Source organism: Podarcis pityusensis (genome assembly GCF_964106645.2).
Source record: "Podarcis pityusensis genome assembly, chromosome: 10".
Classification (NCBI taxonomy): Eukaryota; Metazoa; Chordata; class Lepidosauria; order Squamata; family Lacertidae; genus Podarcis; species Podarcis pityusensis.
Window position 1 is genome coordinate 47,859,861 of NC_138035.1, and position 20,358 is coordinate 47,880,218.

The window sequence follows — 20,358 nt, forward strand, 5'->3', positions numbered from 1 at the left end:
CCACACAAGAAATATATATTTATATGTGTGTGTGCGCTGCTCCACTGGGAGACACTCTAGGTTCGAAATGTATCATTTCTTTATCATCTCTAATGCTCTTGCTCACATAGCATAAAAATATAAGCTTTCTTGATCTGTTAAACCACAAGTGTGTGACAGCAGTCTTTTGAAAGTGTGTCAAATCTCAAATTAAGAAGGAAACAGAGGAAAAATGCGAAAACTCAAGACAATTTTAGTATAGGCTCTAGAGTGCCCATTATCTACATTCTGAAACACTCGAATGCTGCTATAGTTCAGCTAGCTGCGGATCTCCTGTGGAGCCTGATGTTCCTATAACTCTTTCCCAAACAAGCTGCCATTATAATCATACAGTATTTCTAATGCTCTGGTATATGCATCTATACACGACATCCCACAATGCACTGGCTGAGGCTGGAAGGAGTCACAGTCAAAAAGAAGCCTTTTGAGGGCACCAGGTTGGTAAGGCCTGTTCTATCTTATACCCTTTCTAATATGTTTTTAAGAAGAGTTGCAGATTCCATGAAGGCCTTTACCAGTCTTGAAAGACCTACACTGGCTCCCAGTACGTTTCCAAGCACAATTCAAAGTGTTGGTGCTGACCTTTAAAGCCCTAAATGGTCTCGGTCCAGGATACCTGAAGGAGGGTCTCCACCTCCATCGTTCTGCCCGGACACTGAGGTCCAGCGTCAAGGGCCTTCTGGCGGTTCCCTCACTGCAAGAAGCCAAGTTACAGGGAACCAGGCAGAGGGCCTTCTCGATAGTGGCGCCCGCCCTGTGGAATGCCCTCCCACCAGATGTCAAAGAGAAAAATAACTACCAAACTTTTAGAAGACATCTAAAGGCAGCCCTGTTTAGGGAAGCTTTTAATGTTAAATAGGTTATTGTATTTTAGTGTTTTGTTGGATGCCGCCCAGAGTGGTTGGGGGGACCCAGCCAGATGGGCGGGGTATAAATAATAATAATTATTTTTATTATTACATGCATAACCGTATACATGAAGGTGTCCCTGGAACATATGCTTTCATTGTATGTCCAAATACCAAGGAAGGAGCCTGTAATGTCCATTCTCAGGGATACTCACGAGTCATATGCAGAGATGTCAAGGAAGGAATGCACAACAACAGGGGTGGGGCTGTTCATGAACCTAAGTCGCTCGACATGGGAGCAAAGAATGCTGAAACAGGGTTGAGGTGTATGAAACGCAAGTTCCAAGAGAAACTTATTTGGAAATGTTTACATAGTAGGCGCACAGGCAGGGCTTACTCTATTGGTTTGTGCAATGCTTACAATATAGAACTTGCATTATTAAATTACAAGAGTAATTTATAGTGAAGGTAATAGATAAACTTCTAAAGCATTGTGTTTAGGATCCAGGTATGAGAGAGAGAACATAATAAATATGTATTAAGCCAGAATATATGGCATTATCTTTGGTGAACAGTGATTTGGAAGCATATATACATGCTGTCAAAGTAGCAAGACTCCCAACTCAATGCTCTCTGCTAATAGATATTATATGCAGTGCTTTAGAAGAAAGACTGCATCTGCTTAAGAGCCCGGAGATACAATATTCATGGATCCACTGTACTCCCGTTATTTCCCCACTGTGGCCAAATGTAAACAGTTACAATTATTACTTCATGGAAATCATCTTCTGGCAAATCTGACGGTGTTTGTAGTAATTCCAAACATGGTTTACAAGAACTGCCACATCATAAAGAGTTCAATTACAGCATACTTCTTGTAAACTACTACTTCTGCCTTCCATGCAACAATTTTATAGAGGGCATCTTTAAATTCTCTTTTAATCACTGCGCTCAGTAGCACCGCTTCTTCTCTACCCACCCACAACATAAAGTGCATGCAATTGCAATTAGCAATGTTTGTGGGCAAAAGCAAAGGATCCCGCCGGCTAGAAACAGGAATGGCATGCATCGTAACTTAGTTCCAAAATTCTCATTAATACGTCTATAAAGTGTGATGTGTGTCAGCTATAGTGAGGAAATAGAGGCCCAATTCAGATTTAATGGGGAAACATGACTTCCTACCTTCTGAATAAACTATGGCAAGACTTGGGTGCTCAAACTTCCCATCTTCTCTTGCACACCCAGGATGGAAGCATCCACTTTCTGTTTTAAAGTTAGGAAACTGCACTTTAAGTGCAGTCCAAGAACAGTTTAGGATATGGAATCATTGATTCAGATACTGGCTTGTTCTCAAATGGTAATTTACAGTTTCCCAAGTCTAGATGTCGCAGAGGACCTGTTGCTTCTGAAAGAGGAAGAGAGTGGAAGGTTGAACATGTGAGCCTTGGTGCACTGTGACTTGTTCACCAGGAAATATTTCTAATTTGAAACCTCTGAACTGGAACCAAGCGCTCTTTTTATACACCAAACTGGCCACATTCTACACGTAGATGGCAGTTCAACTGCTTATAGCGAAACATGATGGATCAGTATGGCTGGGTGATAGCAGCATCACCCAGATTTTTCCAGAGCTGCCCAGCATATCCACTGCTTCCCCAGTATTTCTCAACCATATGACACCATTATATCCACTACGTGTGAATATAATAACATTTTCCCACTCTCTTTCACTATGGCATGAATAACAACTAGGAGACTCAGGGACAATGTAGATTGGTCATGTAATGCGTGATTCAAATGGGTCTACTGTGGTTTATGTGGCAAAATGCTAGCATGATAGCCAAATGCTAATTTTGTCTTGGGGTGCTCCAGAAGTTAAAATATTTACCTTCCCTTCCAAAAAAAGGGGAAGATTATTAAAATGTAAGTTTTGCTTAATCATGTTTGAAGATGCCATTCATTTTCATCTTACAAACAATTAAGGAAAGATTTGTCCTCATTCGTATTTCTTGCCACAATACTACCCACAGAATCAAGTTGGTTATTCTTGGTTACAATTTTGTGCCAAACCAAAACTGTCACCTAGAGATCCTAAATATATTGGGACAAATTTATCTGAAAACAAAGCACAATTTTATTGCTGCAAAAAAGCCAGAGACTCTGGACGTCTGAGACAGCAGCTGTGTCTCTCACCCAAACACAGCCATAAAGGAATTCACAGCTCTCCCTTTCACACTTCTGCAATAAGTGTTAGCAAATGTTCTCCCTACAATATGTGTTTACTTCTGAGAAGCAAGCTTAAGAAGTATAATATAAAGCAAGTGTGAAATATCAGCACTGCCTTTTAAACAATCAAAAGTAAGAATAGGGAAAGATAGCTTCTGTGTTTGATGTCTGACCAGTGGCTGTGGCTACACACAACACTAATTGTACAGTGGTACCTTGGTTCTCGAACGGCTTAGTTGTCTTTACAAATCAACTCCCAAACGCCACAAACCCGGAAGTAAATGTTCCAGTTTGCAAACGTTTTTTGGAAGCCGAACATCTGACGCGGCTTCCGCTTGAGTGCAGGAAGCTTCTGCAGCCAATCTGAAGCCATGCCTTGGTTTTCAAACGGTTTTGGGAGTTGAACAGACTCCCCGAATGGATTAAGTTCAGGAACCAAGGTACCACTGTATAGTGTAACATGCATGAGCATAACAGACCCTAAGCAAAAATTCAGGCTCTCATTCCCGTTCCCACCTCCGAGTTTTCTGCTGCACAGCCAGGAGGAGGACTTTGTTCACATTTAATTTCTCTTTCCACAAATTCTGGCTTGGTGTGTCCTATGAACCACAGATCATTGTTTAAAACTGACTCAGAACAATGGGTTAAATGGCTTGCTTTGCTTAACTAACTAGTTTGGTTTAAACCAGGATTTCCAGATCATACAGCACAACAACCATGGAAGCTAAGAACTGGTGACGTCCTTTTGCTGGCCACATGGGGGTTGTAAGGAGGAGTACGCAGACCCAAGGCTTTGGTTAGGCTTCTTCTTAGTCATGCATGTAGGGTCAAACCATGGTTTAGCATCACAGAAGAACAAGGCCAGTGTGCTATTTTGAAATGCGGCACACAAACATCTTTTGGAGCCTAAATGAATGGGCACATTACTTAATACAATTCAGTGGGACAAGCAGAAACAAACTCCTGCACCTCATTGAATAGAGAAAATTTGCAGGTTTTCTCAAGGTTGCATGTGAAACTGTCCATTGCAAACTTAAGTGGATTTTTTCTGCCTTCTCACACATGATACATTTGACCAAATTTAACTGTACCACAATTTTCTTCCCTGAAAAAATGACAGCTCTCTTCTAGTTTAAACAAATTTTCATCTTCTTTGAGATTCTTGGAAGAAGACAGTTACATAGCATGGATTTTGTATACTTTGTTCTGCTAAAACTTCTTTCCTAAACAGCTGCTAATACAAAATCTTTTTAAAAGTAGGGCACGGAAGATTCAAGTAAATATTAATTATTACACTGAGGCTTAGGCAAATACTAAATGTTCCAAGATCAGAAAAAGCAATATACTTTAATGTCACTTCCATAATTTTCAGAACTGTGCAATGCAGCTTTTGAATGTCATCATTTAGCAGTAGGTGTTTTGTGTTTGAGAGAACTATCACGGTGCAATGACTAGAATATTAGGTTTGTATATAGAAGCTCAAGTCCGTTCAGATAATCAATGGCCCGCAATTCATTGGGTGACAAAATGGGCAAATCACTCTCTCTCTTGTTTCACAACACTATATCCTGAAGTGGCCTGGCAATGATGGCACAATTACAAGCAACTTATCTGGAGAAAATCCAGAAAAAGAAACATCTGCACCGCACACCTCTGACCTAAGAACCTGGCCATTGTTGTTAGACAAACTCCAGCTATTTAAACAAATTCATTTAATGGTGCATATGATAATGTGCCTTATTTCTTGGGCTCCATGATCACTGCAGATGGTGACAGCAGTCATGAAATTAAAAGACGCCTGCTTCTTGGGAGAAAAGCAATGACAAACCTAGGCAGCATCTTAAAAAGCAGAGACATCACCTTGCCAACAAAGGCCCATATAGTTAAAGCTATGGTTTTCCCAGTGGTGATGTATGGAAGTGAGAACTGGACCATAAAGAAGGCTGATCGCCGAAGAATTGATGCTTTTGAATTATGGTGCTGGAGGAGACTCTTGAGAGTCCCATGGACTGCAAGAAGAACAAACCTATCCATTCTTAAGGAAATCAGCCCTGAGTGCTCACTGGAAGGACAGATCCTGAAGCTGAGGCTCCAATACTTTGGCCACCTCATGAGAAGAGAAGACTCCCTAGAAAAAACCCTGATGTTGGGAAGGATTGAGGGCACAAGGAGAAGGGGACGACAGAGGACGAGATGGTTGGACAGTGTTCTTGAAGCTACCAGCATGAGTTTGACCAAACTGCGGGAGGCAGTGGAGGACAGGAGTACCTGGCGTGCTCTGGTCTACAAAGAGTCGGACACGACTAAAAGACTAAACAACAACAATAATGATAATGTTCCATCCCTCCCGGTCCATGTTGTGTTGAGTCTACACTGCCTCCTGTACCATCTGCACTGTGACTGGAATGGATACCGGATGGCTTACAATGGCAAGTGCAGACTGCATGGTCAGAAAGTATTTCTAAACTGCACTGCTCCTGTTTCTTCCAGATAATTCCTGTTTCTTCAGGAAGTACAGGAAACTGCTATGCAGAAGCAGTATTATAATCTTGGGATGTTTTGTACATTATATGGTCACTGATACTGCCTTGAACAGAGGTTACCAAATGTGAAATACAGCGTTTCACCATGTAGACTTAACAATATTCACTACAAACTTTTCTTTTTCAGGAAGTTTGCAGTGACCTGGAGAAGACTGCCAAATCAGCACCTCGAATTACTGAATAAATAGAGCTTGTTATATGCCAACAGCTGCCACATGGAGTAATCTGAAACGTCTTTCAAATGGCAGCTGTAATGCATAAATTGGCCTTCAGAAGTATAATTGCTGGGTTCCTGTAAAGATTAATAGATAAAAGTTTGTACTCCATAGGTTAGGCTAGGCCTCAATCGGCAGTTAAAGCCGAAGATTTTTTTAAAAAAATACTAATAAAACACCAGTGACCTATGACATTTCCTTGTACTCAGTCCTCCAACTGAAGCATCTCACTAAATTATCCAACTAGTTTTAATGGAATGCAAGGCACATTCTCTCAACGTGTCATGCTAATTATTTTGGTGTTTCTTCAATAAGTCAAAAGACAAGACTTGAACGAAGTCAAGCTCCAGCAGCCCCTGTAGAACACTGTGGGACACAGATAATCTTTTACATATTCTAATACTAGTAGATCTCATACACAATGACTGACTTTGACTCTGTTTATATATTATTAAGGTTAAATATCATTAAATTGTTACATGTTAACAATGGTTCCATGCTGTTCTTCTTGAAGTATTCTTCCAAGTTTTACCAGGACATGGAAAAACACAGATGACTGACTTGAAGCAGAGTGGCAAAATGCACTTGGTAAACTACCAGTCTCATCGCCCATTCGGATGCAGAGTTCAGCACGCCATACCTAATTCTGCATACAACGGCAGCCTTGTATACTTTGGCTTAGACCCAGCTACAGTCATGCACATCTAAGCCAAAGACAATCAACGGCTCCAGGATGTGGGCATCCATCCCCAAAGCACACCCCTACATATCCAACTGGTCCAACAGGGGCTAGCGCAACCATGGATTACGATACACATTTCTACCTGCCTTAGCTGAAGGCACAGAAACATATTCCTGTACACATCTCACTTGCCAGATATGGCATTTATCATCATAGTCCTTTATTAACAAAGGGTAGTTCTACAAACTGAACACTTCATTTTGTGACGAAAACAGTCTATGTGCACTAGAGTAGCATGTCTATTTTCTTGTGACCAGATATAAGAAAAAATAAACTAGACTGCCATGTTAACATGCTACAGCCATGTGAGTGGAGTTTATTCTTCATGTGTTTTGTAAGGAAAATAACTGAGGAAAAATAGGATAATTATTTCCACTGGGATAAACTACACATTTGAGACTGTTGTTGTTTATTAAAAGTGTACTGCAAAGAACAGCCCCAGCAACCACTTAATTGGCCCAATTTATTTACCATGTTTGTTCTTATTCCTGAATTCAACAATATAGCCAGTTATCTAAAAACATGACACCCCAAATCCTCTTCCTTGTATGGTTATTTTATTATTATTTATTCCTACTTTGGGAGGAAGGTTGGTATATTAATGTATTAAACATATACATACATTCCTAGACCACCCTTTGGCCCAAGGCAACACACAATATTTCCAATAAAATTTGTAACATATTAAAACCATTCTAATACAAAATTGTCAACCACAGACCAACAGCCCTTGGGTCAAACTCTCCCCATAAGCCGGCAGGGGAAGAAATGTCTTCTTCTGACTTCACAAGCCTGGAAATGATGACACAACTGTGCCTTCAATGGAAAGGAGTTCCACAATGAGAGTTCCACAACAGAGAAGGCCTAGTTTCTCATCATCATAAACAAATCATGGCCATTGATGGGAGCACAGATAGGGCTCCCCTGCAGATCTTAGGAGCTCAGGCTAGTAGATGCTGGGAGAGGTGCTCTATCAAGTACTTGGGACCCAAGTTGCGTAGGACTTTATGTGCCAAGTCAACATGAAGTCTGGTATTGCTCATAACAGAATATTTTCTTTAAAAAAATTGCCCAGTGATCTGTTCAATCTAGTATGCTCACAGAATCCACAAGCCAAAAATCATTTGGTGGTATAGGTAGTTTGGTGTTGTTACTAGTTGTCAGAGAATTTAGTACCTCTGTAGCCGTTTTCTTCTTTCCCATGTTTAGCAAATGCAAAAACAAAACCCATTAAACTGTACATAAGTTTGTTTCATCTGGATAACGTATACTTTCCCCACTAAATTTTTACTTTGTTTTCAACACAATACACACAACCATTTAAATTATTTGTATTCTAGTACTGCTACTTTGTATCTGTGTTCTAATAGTTGTCCCATATATCCCTGCCCAGCAACTGAATTCCTCAGATGGTACACTGCTGAGAGTATAGTTATGTCCCAGAGGTGCACTTGGTTTGTACAAGAACTCCCAGGCAGTTTGTGTTACAGAGTTCCCTAGGAAAAGAGATTGATGGTTAAACCACTCTGCAAGGGGTAGAACAGTATCCTAACAACGCTGAGCATCCTTAAACTACAGTACCAGAGTCTTTGGGGGAAAGGCACGACTGTTGAAGCAATATAATAGTGTTTTAAATACATAGTGTGGAAGTGGCCTCGATTCAATTACCAGCTGAAACTAGATAGGCTCCTAGCGTTGCGATATTTAGCCACCTATTGAAACTTTTTGTTTAAGGCGGCTTTCCTTCGAGATCTGATTCAGTAATCTGTGCAGCAATTGCATATCTGAAGATAGTGGGGTTTTCATACCCCCATACTCTGGAGGCACCAGCTAGGAACTCATCCTTCAAGCTGAACACAGTCACGTAAGATTCTGAGACAGTTCTGGCAAAGAATTGGAAGGCCAGTCATGCATTTCAAAGCCACGTGTGACTGTACGGTAGACAAAGCATGCCTGGTCTTTTTCTGGCTGCTGCTCCACATTAAAAAGCTAGTAGGGTGGAACTATAGCCATAGGTACCCAGTTGCTTGTCTGGGAACCCTTAGTGTAGAGATCAAAGTTTCCCAAACTTGGGTCTCCAGCTGTTTTTGGACTACAACTCCCATCATCCCTAGTTAGCAGGACCTGTGGTCAAGGATGATGGGAACTGTAGTCCAAAAACAGCTGGAGACCCTTTTGGGAAACCCTGGTGTAGATGAACAGAGCTCTCTCAAAGCCAACAGGACACTATGTGAAACGGAGTTCCTGATGACATCACACGTTGGATTTGCATATGCAAAGAGTATTTCATTACTATGGACAAACTCAAAATTACAATATAAACTTTTATTATGTACGCACGCCGGAGCAAATTAATCTGTATGCTCCAATATAGCCCACATTAGTTTTCGACCAATGAAGTGAAGAACTTAAATCAGCACATACAAGGAACGTGAACTAGCATATTTCTAGAAGGAAGATCTTGTTTGTTTCCAAGAGACATTTTATTCAAAAGCTGCCAAGTGCTAGAAAACAGAAGCTGCAGATATAATGAAGCTACAGAACAGGAAAGTGAAACTCTTAAAATATTATGTATGATTGTATAAACACTGTCTTCCGCTGTGACATTAAAATAAAAAAGCAATCATGGAGAAACAGAACTGATGTACAATATAGGCAGGGAGGATGTTGTAGCATTGTTTCTACTGTTAAAAGACTGCTTTTTAAAAGGCTACCGAACATTTGTAACTGATTAAATAGAAGGTGCATGGTCTAAGCCAGCCATTCCAGATACATGGAGCTGTCAATCAGTTACAACCCTCCCTTTGCCAAATCAAAGGGCATCCTGGAAGTAAATTAAGTGTAGCAATTGCAATCTACGCTGTTAAAACTGTGCAATCAAGCAATATTTTTAAAAAGAAAAAAAGAAAAGAGTCCTCACTTCCAGGTTAACTGTGGCTGGGAAACAGAGGGGCTGGAGAAGACTATTCAAATCCCAGCCTCCCTCTTGCTGTGCAAGCCCATTTCCCTTTCCACACTGGATACTGTGACTCTATTAACCAGATGACTCTGTGATGAGTCTTCAGCTGGAAGCTGGGGCACTTATCACCTAAAATGGTTTAAGCTTATCCCCCATGACACACACTCGCCTACCAATTTATCACACTCTCAAATCAGCGAGTGGCCTGAGCAGTACAAAGGTGGACTTTCCCCCACCCTTTCAAACCCCTTTCGATTGGGAGGGTCGGATTTAGCCAGGATTATAACCCCCGTTATAATCTGAGGATGCCAGTTTTTTGGGGGGGTGATTACTCAGAATGGAAAGATGTGCGCTCTCCTCCTTGCATTGGTGAGTTAAGGCAGGGTAAAAACCAAGGGGAGAGTCAGAAAAGAGAAGGAGGCTTCCCTGTCCCACCCCGACGGCCACCTCAAGACTTCTTACCTTTCACTTGACTTTCATATTCGGCCACGATCTCCTTGTCCTTCTTGAATCTGCTCGGGGTTGACATATTATCCGCCCGGTTCTTCTTTCAGAGAGAGGGTAGGGAATCACTTGGCAGAGTTTCGCGCGGCACAATTTGTAATTGCGGCGCTTACAGCAGAGATCTTCCTCGAGGTGGGAAGGACTTCGCTGCGCGTCCCAAGCTAGATCTGCCGGCGATCGTAGCTGGAAAGGCGAGAGAGAGAAAGAGGGGACTTTTAGGCTAATCCCGGAGCAGGCACCATCTCCGGGGCGCGGCAGCAGCAGCAGCAACCAAAGGCTGGGCGTCGAAGCGGCCGGGACCAGCCCTTCCCCTCGAGGCTCGACAAATCCCTCGCTATTTTCTTCCTGCGGCCGCTGCCTTTCACTCAGTCCGCGCCAGAGCCGGGACGGCGGCCCGCAGCATCGCGGGACCGAGGCGGCGAAATTTCGCCTGCGGACCAGAAATTTCGCCCGCGGCTACGAGCGCGGCGAGAGCCAAGCAGGCGGGACTCGGGCAGGGGGCGCCTCAGAGCTCCGAAACAAAAGTTCTCTCTCCCCCCTAATGGCTTCTCCGCCTTCCCGCTCTCTCCGGAGCCAAGCCCCTCGCGCCGCCGCCGCCGCTGCTGCTACCACGCCTTCGCCGCCTCAGCCGCCCTCTCCTCCTCTTGTCCGCAGCTGCTGGCCTGGGAATGCAGGCGAAGGCGCGCAGCCCACCCGAAGCCGCCGCGCGCAGGCAAGAGACTAAGCCGCCAGCCCCGGAGCTTCCCAGCGCCTCGCGGGTTCTCCTTCTGCCGCCCCTCCCCTGCGCCGAGCCGACACCCCTCGCGGCCAATGGGGGCCGCGCCGCCTCTGCCGCTGCCCAATGACAGGAGGGCGGAGGGCGGGGCTTAGCGGGCCAGGCTGCCCGGATGCCTCCCGGGGTGAGAGAGGAGCGGACCCTGCCCAGGCTCGCGCCTAAAGCGCCCGCTTTGCCGGGCGAGATGCCGCTAGGAAGGAGAAGGGAGGGTTATTGCTAGCAGCTGCAAAAGGGGAAGCGGCGCGGCGAGAGGAGGAGGAGGAGGAGGAGGAGGAGGAGGGTGGGGTGGGGGTTCTCCTCCTCCTCCTCCCGGTTTCTCGCCCCAGGAGCATATGGTGAGCAGGGCTTTGCTAGGGAAAAGGGGTGCGAGGCAGAGATAAGGTGTTGCAAGAGCCCTTGATCCTGGCGTGGAAAGTTCAATCCTGGCTGGAAGTGGGAGGGGGAAGGCTGCTTAGTTTGGGGATCACGCTTTTGCAACCTTGCCGCGCGACCGCCGGAGCATTGTTTCTGTTCTACAGGATTAGCTTGGAAGCCCCAGTTCCTCAGGCTGGTTCCTGCTTGCATCGCTTGCCACCAAGACGTTTCGTTGAAACTGCTAGAAGGCGATAGCGGGGCTCAAGGGTTAATCGCACCCACCCATCTTCGCTCCCTCTATATAACCTGAGATGCGGGCAGCTTGCCTTCTGATGTGACCACAGTCTGGATGCGAAGTGACCACACCCATCTTTGTGGAGGCGACACACACACACACACACACACACACACACACACACACACAGTCTCGGTAGACTGAAATCTGAATAGGAGGCGAGGCCCTTCTTGCCTGTGGATCTCAAAAGTGTGTATTTTAAGCAGCACGGACCAACATAAAGCAGCTGGGATTTTGCTATTGTTGCTCAGTAAGAAGCAAAATCAACCAAGCCTTTCATAACATTTTTATTCAGGCTGGCTCTGGCAGTGACTGAACATCAGGTCAATAATTGTTCTTTTTTTGCAGGGGAGAGGAGTATTTTTTAGTTTTTCTCTCACTATGTATTTTTGTATTTCATTTTTATCCTGCATTTGCTCCAGGCAGCTTCCAAGGGCAAACATCTGCCTCCCCCTCTCTTTTATTCTCACAACAGCCCTTGGTTAGACTGAGAGATATAGCAACTCGCCCAAGGTCAGTGAGCTGAGTGGGGAAGTGGACCCAGGCCTGCTAGTCTGACACTCTTAATTTACTAGACCTCAAGGGTTCCCTAATATAAACAAAGCATTGTAATTCCATAGAAAGTTTAGGAGTCAGATATGGGCCAGCCCAGGACGTACAGTGGTACCTCGGGTTACATACGCTTCAGGTTACATACGCTTCAGGTTACAGACTCGGCTAACCCAGAAATAGTACCTCGGGTTAAGAACTTTGCTTCAGGATGAGAACAGAAATTGTGCTCTGGCGGTGCAGCGGCAGCAGGAGGCCCCATTAGCTAAAGTGCTTCAGGTTAAGAATGGACCTCTGGAACGAATTAAGTACTTAACCCGAGGTACCACTGTATTGTCATTTCAAGCAAAACAAAAAACGCTGCACCTGCCTTCTCCTCTTCCTCAGTCTGCCATGGCTGCCACCACCTCCCATCCCAGAGGGCTCAGTGGTGGGAAGAAATCTGGGTTCAGAGAAGTCAGGAGTGAGCTTTGCCTGGTGCTTCCACCAGGAACCCCATCGCATGCTTTGAGTCACCCCCCCGGTCCATATAATTTAAAGCAGTGGTTCCCAATCAGTGGTTCACGGACCCCAGGAGTCAACGTAACTCACCTAGGGGGGGTGTGCACCATTCACATAACAAAAACTAGCATAGACATAACATTTCCTAAAAAGTAAGCAGTCTACACACTGGTGGAGGAACGGGAGTGCAGAGGGAGTAGACTGCCCCGGCACCACTATTCCGGTAGGGTGCTATCGCGGCAGCCCCCCCCCGACACTCGCTGTGCGCCGTGCACCACGCCCCCACAGGCAGAATGCCACGCCCCCAGAACATGCACCACACCCCTGCGAGTGGCACGCCATGCCCTCACGGGAGGCGTACCACGCCCCCGGGATGCGCATCACGCCCCCACCTATACACCCTATACACCCCCCCGGTAGCGGAGCATGCAGCTTCGCCACTGAGTCCACAGCTTGACCCTAGAAAAGCAGTGGGTCTGCAATACTTGGCTAATTGAGAACCACTGATTTAAAGCAGAAGAAGATTCATTTATTTATTTCAAAGTTCCATCCCTCAGAGAGGAGTGGCAAACCAAGCTAATGGACTATGTCGAGACTGCAAAACTGAATGGAAAACTCAGAAATCAGGAGGACAATAACTTTATAAAAAAATGGGGAAAATTTCTAAGTTACTTAGGAGAGCACTGTAAGCAGATGGAAACATTAGCAAGATTTTGATCTCACTTATAGTGTAACAATTACCATGGATAATATGGTTTGATATAAAAATCGGAGTATGGAAGTATAAAGGTAAAGGGACCCCTGACCATTAGGTCCAGTCGTGCCCGACTCTGGGGTTGTGGCACTCATCTCACTTTACTGGCCAAGGGAGCCGGCATACAGCTTCCGGGTCATGTGGCCAGCATGACTAAGCCGCTTCTGGCGAACCAGAGCAGCGCACGGAAATGCCGTTTACCTTCCCACCGGAGCGGTACCTATTTATCTACTTGCACTTTGACGTGCTTTCAGACTGCTAGGTTGGCAGGAGCTGGGACGGAGCAACGGGAGCTCACCCCGTCGTCGTGGGGATTCAAACCACCTTCTGATCAGCAAGTCCTAGGCTCTGTGGTTTAACCCACAGCGCCACCCGCGTCCCAGTATGGAATAATATGCAGTAATAAATGTTTTAAATGGGACTCCATGGAGGAGGTGGAAGAAAGTCCTGAAATTTGGAAGAATCTCTTTATATGGGTATGTTTTTCTTTTCTTTTTTGTATATAACTTTGTACTTGTAAAACCAAATAAAAATGATTTTTTAAAATTGTCTATGACAACAGAAATTTGACAGCCATTCTGGGATCTCTTGCTTGCTTTCCTGCCTGATGGCTACTTAACTGTGCAATACTTTCAGCAGAGTTCCTCGTGTGTTACAGCGGAAGCCACGTTCCATATATGGCCATTAGGGTGACGTATACATTCATGTTTCACAGTAGGCTTGGGAACATGCCAGAGGTCGAAGCTTTCTTTGAGCAACAGAGATAAATGTTAGTTTCTGGATTATATCTGGACTCTAGGGCAGCTTGGCTGAATTAACCACAGTAACCATTTCCCTCCCCTCTCTTAAGGATTGCAGAAGGATTGTACATTATTACATTGGTGTAATCTTCTTCCAAGATGTTTGAAGGAGTCAATAAGCTCAGGGCTTCAGACTAAAGTCGTCTCTGACTTACATGCCACGCAATCACATTGCGGTGGCTTGGATCACAGAGAGTAAGTCCCGGGAGCATTTAGGCTTTTAAATACCAGAGGCAAAGATGGGAAGAACTTCTAAGGACACATGCAAGATTATTGCAGAAAACCTATTTTTACATACGCTGGATCAGGAAGGGACTTCATTAATGCTTTCCTTTAAACACACTGAGAGAGAGAATATTGTTGTGTTTTGGTTCCACCCACACCCAGGTTGGTCTTGAAGCCTCACTAGTTAAACTTTGTTTTTTGATAGCATTTTTGGTCCAGCATCAGACAATGCAAATCTCTTCATTTGCCCCTGAATCCTGCTTACTTAACAAGTAACAAAGGGAAGTCCATCTGCCAGCAGGCAAAATCTAGAGCAGGATAGTCTGTGCCTAGTCATTGAGGCAAATCACATAAACACACCATAATGGGAATGAATGAGGCTGCAAGAGATAATGAGGCAATAATTATCTAAAACTGGACAGCAGGACTTCTTAAGTTTCCTCCTAGAGTAAGTGTCACAGTCTGTCACATCTCATGGGCTAGTTTCCTTTTTACTAACTGCAGTCTTTCTTTATACATGCTGTATCCTGTTCAGAATATAGAACATAGTATATAGTGGTTCATTTACTTATTAAACCCTTCTGCCGTATAAAAAGAATAGAAACCAAACAGAAGCTTATTTTCTAAGATGCAATACTCGGTACCCAGAGATAACTTATTTCTTCTACATTTTTGTGACATCACATGTAGCACAACTTACCCAATCTAAGAAATAGATCTGTTGTGATTTATACGGTGTTCACCCTTTTGAAGTTAACACTCGTATTGGGATATGGTTGTCAGTATGTAAATATATGTTAAATATGAATACTGTAGTAGTATTTGTAAGACTGGTACTTAGTGACATTTTTGCCAACACATACTTGTATATTGTTGTGATATCACTGTAATCTTGTGTCTAGTTTCCAACTACTTGTGGGCTGGCACAGTATGGCTTATGGCTAGGCTGTAAATTACTGTGGAGTCTTAATGGTTAGCTATTTAGATAGCACAGTAAAAAGGAAAGATAATCGAGACTGCAGTCCTATCCCTAGCTGAACTCCATGGGACTTACTTTTGAGTAATTTGGATTACACTGTACAAGGCAGAATGGGTTTTGCAATAACAATAGCAAAGGATTTGTTAGTGGTTTGAAATACTCAGCACATACACAAAGGGCACTTGGTACTGCTGTGTTGTGGATATATGTTGCATTTATTATCTGAGGGCACCTAGATTTGGGAGTGTTTCAATGCAATGACTTGAGTTTAAACATATATATTTTATACATCTATGCAAAAGAATAACATCCCGATGGTACTTAACACTAATATATGTTCTCATTAATTGTTGGAATAGTTGATCACCGATTCTACTTATAAAAAGACACCCTCTAGCTGAGTGCTTTTCCTGGAATATCACTGAGAGACGAAGCATCCAGCATAATGAATCCTATCAGCCTCCTTGAATGAGAAAGCCAGACACTAATTTTTCAAGGAATGGGCAGATGACAGCAATAAATTCATTAAGCCTTGTGAAAATCTTTAATAAATTATCTGCTGGCTGTATGTAGCCTGCATAAAACACTCTTCCTCTTTTAAAAAGCAAGACCTTTTATTAGTATATCAAATAAGAGGAATCCAATAATTGTCAGCGTTATGAAATGCATCCCATGTGCAATGCCAACAGCATTGATAGATGTACTGTATCTTTAGAGCGTGGCTATTTATTTAAAAGGTGTTACTTAATGTACAAGTGCATTCTTTGTTGCAGTTGCTGTTCCACTGTGCATAAATCTCACAGTTACCAAAAGAAAAGCTGAAAGATTTGGGTGTAAGTAAATAATAATGCCACATCACTAAATTCTGACTTGATAGTTTTTTTCAGTGTGTACAGCAAATCTGATTAATGCACCTAGAAATCTTTTAAAATCTCGTTTTCTTTCATCTCCCCTCTATACTTGTGTGACTATAGAGGAAGTACACGGAAAAGAACTGGTCATTTTGGCAGGGGGAATCTTTCAGAAATCACTATCTAGAGCCCTGTTTTAATCTGAAGTGGGCTTTCAGAATAAAAATGGAAAGCCCATCTATCTTACTCATTGAGTGTTTTTAGAACAGTAGCTTGAATCCATATTCTTATTAACTATTAATAAGACAAAAGTCTATATGAAAAATGAATCACTTCATGCTACTGAGGGCTAAGTGCATTTTTAGTAAGCCAACCAGTGAACACATTACTGTTTCAATGGAAGATGCATGCTTGCAACCTATGGTTGTATTGTTATAATGGGCAAACACCACTGGCTGCATTTTCCAGCACAGGTTCCCTAGATGACTCCATTCAAACATGGGGTTTATTATGTTAGTTTTACTGGTTATAATGCTACCCCTTCTGTCCCAATTTCTGATGTTCCTTTTACACGGCAGTACATATTGAGTAATGGGATGGTGACTTTTTGAACAATATACTACCATGTAGTGCTAACTTTTAAATACCAATATCCGGAAGCTGTCTGCGGTCAAACGCTGGCTCCCTCGGCCTATAGAGCGAGATGAGTCCCACAACCCCAGAGTCATCTGCAACTGGACCTAATGGTCAGGGGTCCCTTTACCTTTACCTTTAACATGCTGGGAGGAAAATGGAAATTATTGTGTTAGTAGTTTTTTCTCTTGTTTTCAGCATATTGGTCTTAATGCTTCTAGAACTTCAAAATTACTGAACCTCCTATGTTCTATTTAGGTAAAGGTAAAGGGACCCCTGACCGTTAGGTCCAGTCGCAGATGACTCTGGGGTTGCAGCGCTCATCTTGCTTTATTGGCCGAGGGAGCCTGCGTACAGCTTCCGGGTCATGTGGCCAGCATGACTAAGCCACTTCTGGCGAACTAGAGCAGCACACGGAAACACCGTTTACCTTCCCACCGGAGCGGTACCTATTTACTTGCACTTTGACTATTTAATTTGACTATTTAAAAGAGTGCAAATCAATTTACTGGCATAGATAACTAAATCTATTTGCATCACAAAAAATTTAATGACCATCCTAAAACCTTTAAATATTACTAATAGCAGATCCATTCTCCAGGTGTAGATTCTTAGACAGCTAATTGTACCACCCACCTAAAGGAGGGGAGGTATTAACAGGCTTGGGGGAAGCAGCCTAGTGAGGACTGAAAGTAGGGAAATGGGCAGGCCTCCTTGTCTCTGCAAGAAAGACTCAATCTGCAACTTATTTACTTACTTGTCCTTCCAAACCGGTAGCAGAGACAAGCTGTTGTAGTTCATGAATGGGGCAGATCCATGGTTTAAGTAAAAATTCACGGCCACTACAGTTCAAATTATAAATTGAAAGGTTTATTTAAGATCAGTAACAGACCATGGATTAAACAGAGGTGGCAAACAATGCAAACGAACATTTCTGATCTCTTATCTTTAGAGAGACTAGTAATTACACAGCATCAGACTTGCTAGACGCAAGGAACTCAATAATCTTTTGATGATTCTTGAGAGACATAATGGGAAAACTTCATTTTATGCTGAATGAACAGTTGGGTGGGGAGAAGGCATCCAAACAGTTTGGGTCCCAGAGCTTGCCAGGTCCAACTTATGCAGAGAGATAACACCGGTTAGCACCTTGCTTAGACCATGGAGGCAGTTTATTTAGATTTAGAAGGTGTAAATTAGAGGGGAGGTCCTTTCTTTCCCAGCAGACAAAGTGTGTGCATTTGAGAGGCCTCCCAGGGCATGACTTGAGAAGACTCATGGCATGGAGAAGCCATTCTTGTGGCCCAGATAAAGATATTCTAAAGTGACAGGCCTCACCATGGCATGATCACAGCATATGGACAAGGACCAGGGTCTGTAAAAATATGCCACTTTTGATACAGTGTAAACAGATACACGTCTCCAGCATTTTAAGTTTTGTTGATTTCAAGCAAGTGTCTCTGCCATCTAAATCAAAGCGCTTAATTCTCACTGGATGAAGGCACCCCTTAATTCACTTATCTGCATTTTCAGATACCACAGCTCCCTCATGTGGCTCGCAGAAAGAGAGATGCCCTTTCTGATTATCAGAAAAGTGTAAAATAAATAAATAAATAAATAAATACATCTCTCTTCATATTCCCACACACCCAACCGTTAAATGTATATTTTAAGAGACAATAACAAGTGACAAGGGTTACCTGAGAAGCTGCCTTCTTCCATCTGCTGACATCATCAGAGGAGGTCTTCGTTACTGACATCATTAGAGGAGAAGGCCTTCACAGGGGTGCCACATGCCCATGAAATTAATCTTGGGTCTTCCTGGAGTCATGCCTCTCCTGCCACCTGGAACATTCTTCCTCCTGAAATAAGGCCTGCACCGAATATCTTTTGTTTGTTCTTCAGACTAGTTGTCAAGTCTGCTCCTCTCCCGCTGGGCTTTTATATCATTTGGCATATTTAGGAGAAATATCAGCTTATGTCCTTCGCTGTGTCCACGAACCCATCTCACATTGCTGACACATAGGCTTATTTCTTCATGCTGCACTGAGGCATCAGCATTTTGAATTCCAGGAGGTAACCAGCTTACCCCTTGAGATGAGAGGACTGGGACAAATTGACGGAGCCAAGATGAGAGGACTAGGGCAACTAGGATGGGCTAGAACGAAACACAGGTTTCAGATCATCAACATCTGTAAATCAGCATGACTTCTAATTCTACACTGCCCTATGTTATTTTCTTGCTTTCCTATCTATGTTTCCTGCTGTGCCCTCATTTTATCTCACCGCATTCCTTACTTGTCTCACAGTTTATAAACACTCATCCACTCATCCACATTTCACACATGTACACTAATGTACATGTACATATTACCTGATGTTGGTTTTGGTCTCAACTTCAGATACCTATTCAGACAAGGCTACAGATATGTAGAAAAGCTCTTCATTTAGGCCCTGGAGATGTGTGAGGCTAAACTATGCTAAACTGTAGATGTATATAAACTACACATTTAAAGCAAGCTTTCCCCAGCCCTGCCAAAAATTCCTGGGAATTGTAATTTATTAAGGATTTTGGGTATTGTAGCTCTCTGAGGGCCAAACTACAGCTCCCAGGATTCTTGAGGGGTTTGTGCTTTAAATGTGTGGTATGAAAAACCTTCCTATCAGGCATTTACGCTGATAGTGCCTTTTTCAGCAAACTGCACCCTTTACTTCACCCTGTGGTGATCAAATCTTTAACAAGTGAATTTGAGGGAAAGTAATTTCATGAGTAGGTGGAGCTGACTCTCAAGCAGAGGAGACAATTCTATGTGGCAACAGGCGCTCTCAACCATTTCAAATACTATACTTTGTGGTATATGTAGCAAGAAAAGCTGCTATCTCGCCCTCAGTCAACCTTTTCAAGTTTCACTGGGTAAGATAAGAGTGGTATGTTATCAGGTTGAAGGGTGCAGGGACCTTTTATTTTTAGTCCTTTTCAAAACCACAGTGAAAAGTGTGCCCAAGCCCTCTTCTTCTGTGCCTAAAACAATGTTTCCAGCAGATACCTCAAGGCCCATGAAGAGGTCTGAAGCTGCAGGAGTGTCTTTCACAAACATACCTTCTCTTCTCACACAAAGAGGTCACAAAAGGGATTTGAGCTAAATTAGGCAAACCTGGCAAGAGTAGAATTAGGTAAAGGTAAAGGGACCCCTGACCATTTGGTCCAGTCGTGGCCGACTCTGGGGTTGTGGCGCTCATCTCGCTTTACTGGCCAAGGGAGCCGGCGTACAGCTTCCAGGTCATGTGGCCAGCATGACTAAGCCGCTTCTGGCGAACCAGAGCAGTGCACGGAAACGCCGTTTACCTTCCTGCCGGAGCGGTACCTATTTATCTACTTGCACTTTGACGTGCTTTCGAACTGCTAGGTTGGCAGGAGCAGGGACCAAGCAACGGGAGCTCACCTCGTCGTGGGGATTCAAACCACCGACCTTCTGATCGGCAAGTCCTAGGCTCTGTGGTTTAACCCACTGCGCCCCCCTGCATCAAAGAGTACAATTACATCATACCAAAATAAAAAAGCATGT

At 43.5% G+C, this 20,358-nt stretch overlaps 1 protein-coding gene across 2 annotated transcripts in view; it reads right to left on the reverse strand.

The window, feature by feature from the left end:
* SRGAP1 (SLIT-ROBO Rho GTPase activating protein 1) overlaps nucleotides 1-11,574 on the reverse strand; it is a 114,182-nt gene extending 102,608 nt beyond the window's left edge. Inside the window, exons 1-2 of one of the 2 annotated variants that reach the window (XM_081022309.1) lie at nucleotides 11,488-11,574; nucleotides 10,035-10,259 (exon numbers count right to left, since the gene is read on the reverse strand). In XM_081022309.1, coding sequence (XP_080878435.1) covers nucleotides 10,035-10,101 — 67 coding nt within the window. In that variant the 5' untranslated portion in view covers nucleotides 10,102-10,259; nucleotides 11,488-11,574. Of the gene's footprint in view, nucleotides 1-10,034; nucleotides 10,831-11,487 lie in introns of those variants that run through there. The other variant, XM_081022308.1, reaches the window with a different exon arrangement.
* Nucleotides 11,575-20,358: the final 8,784 nt, after the last annotated feature.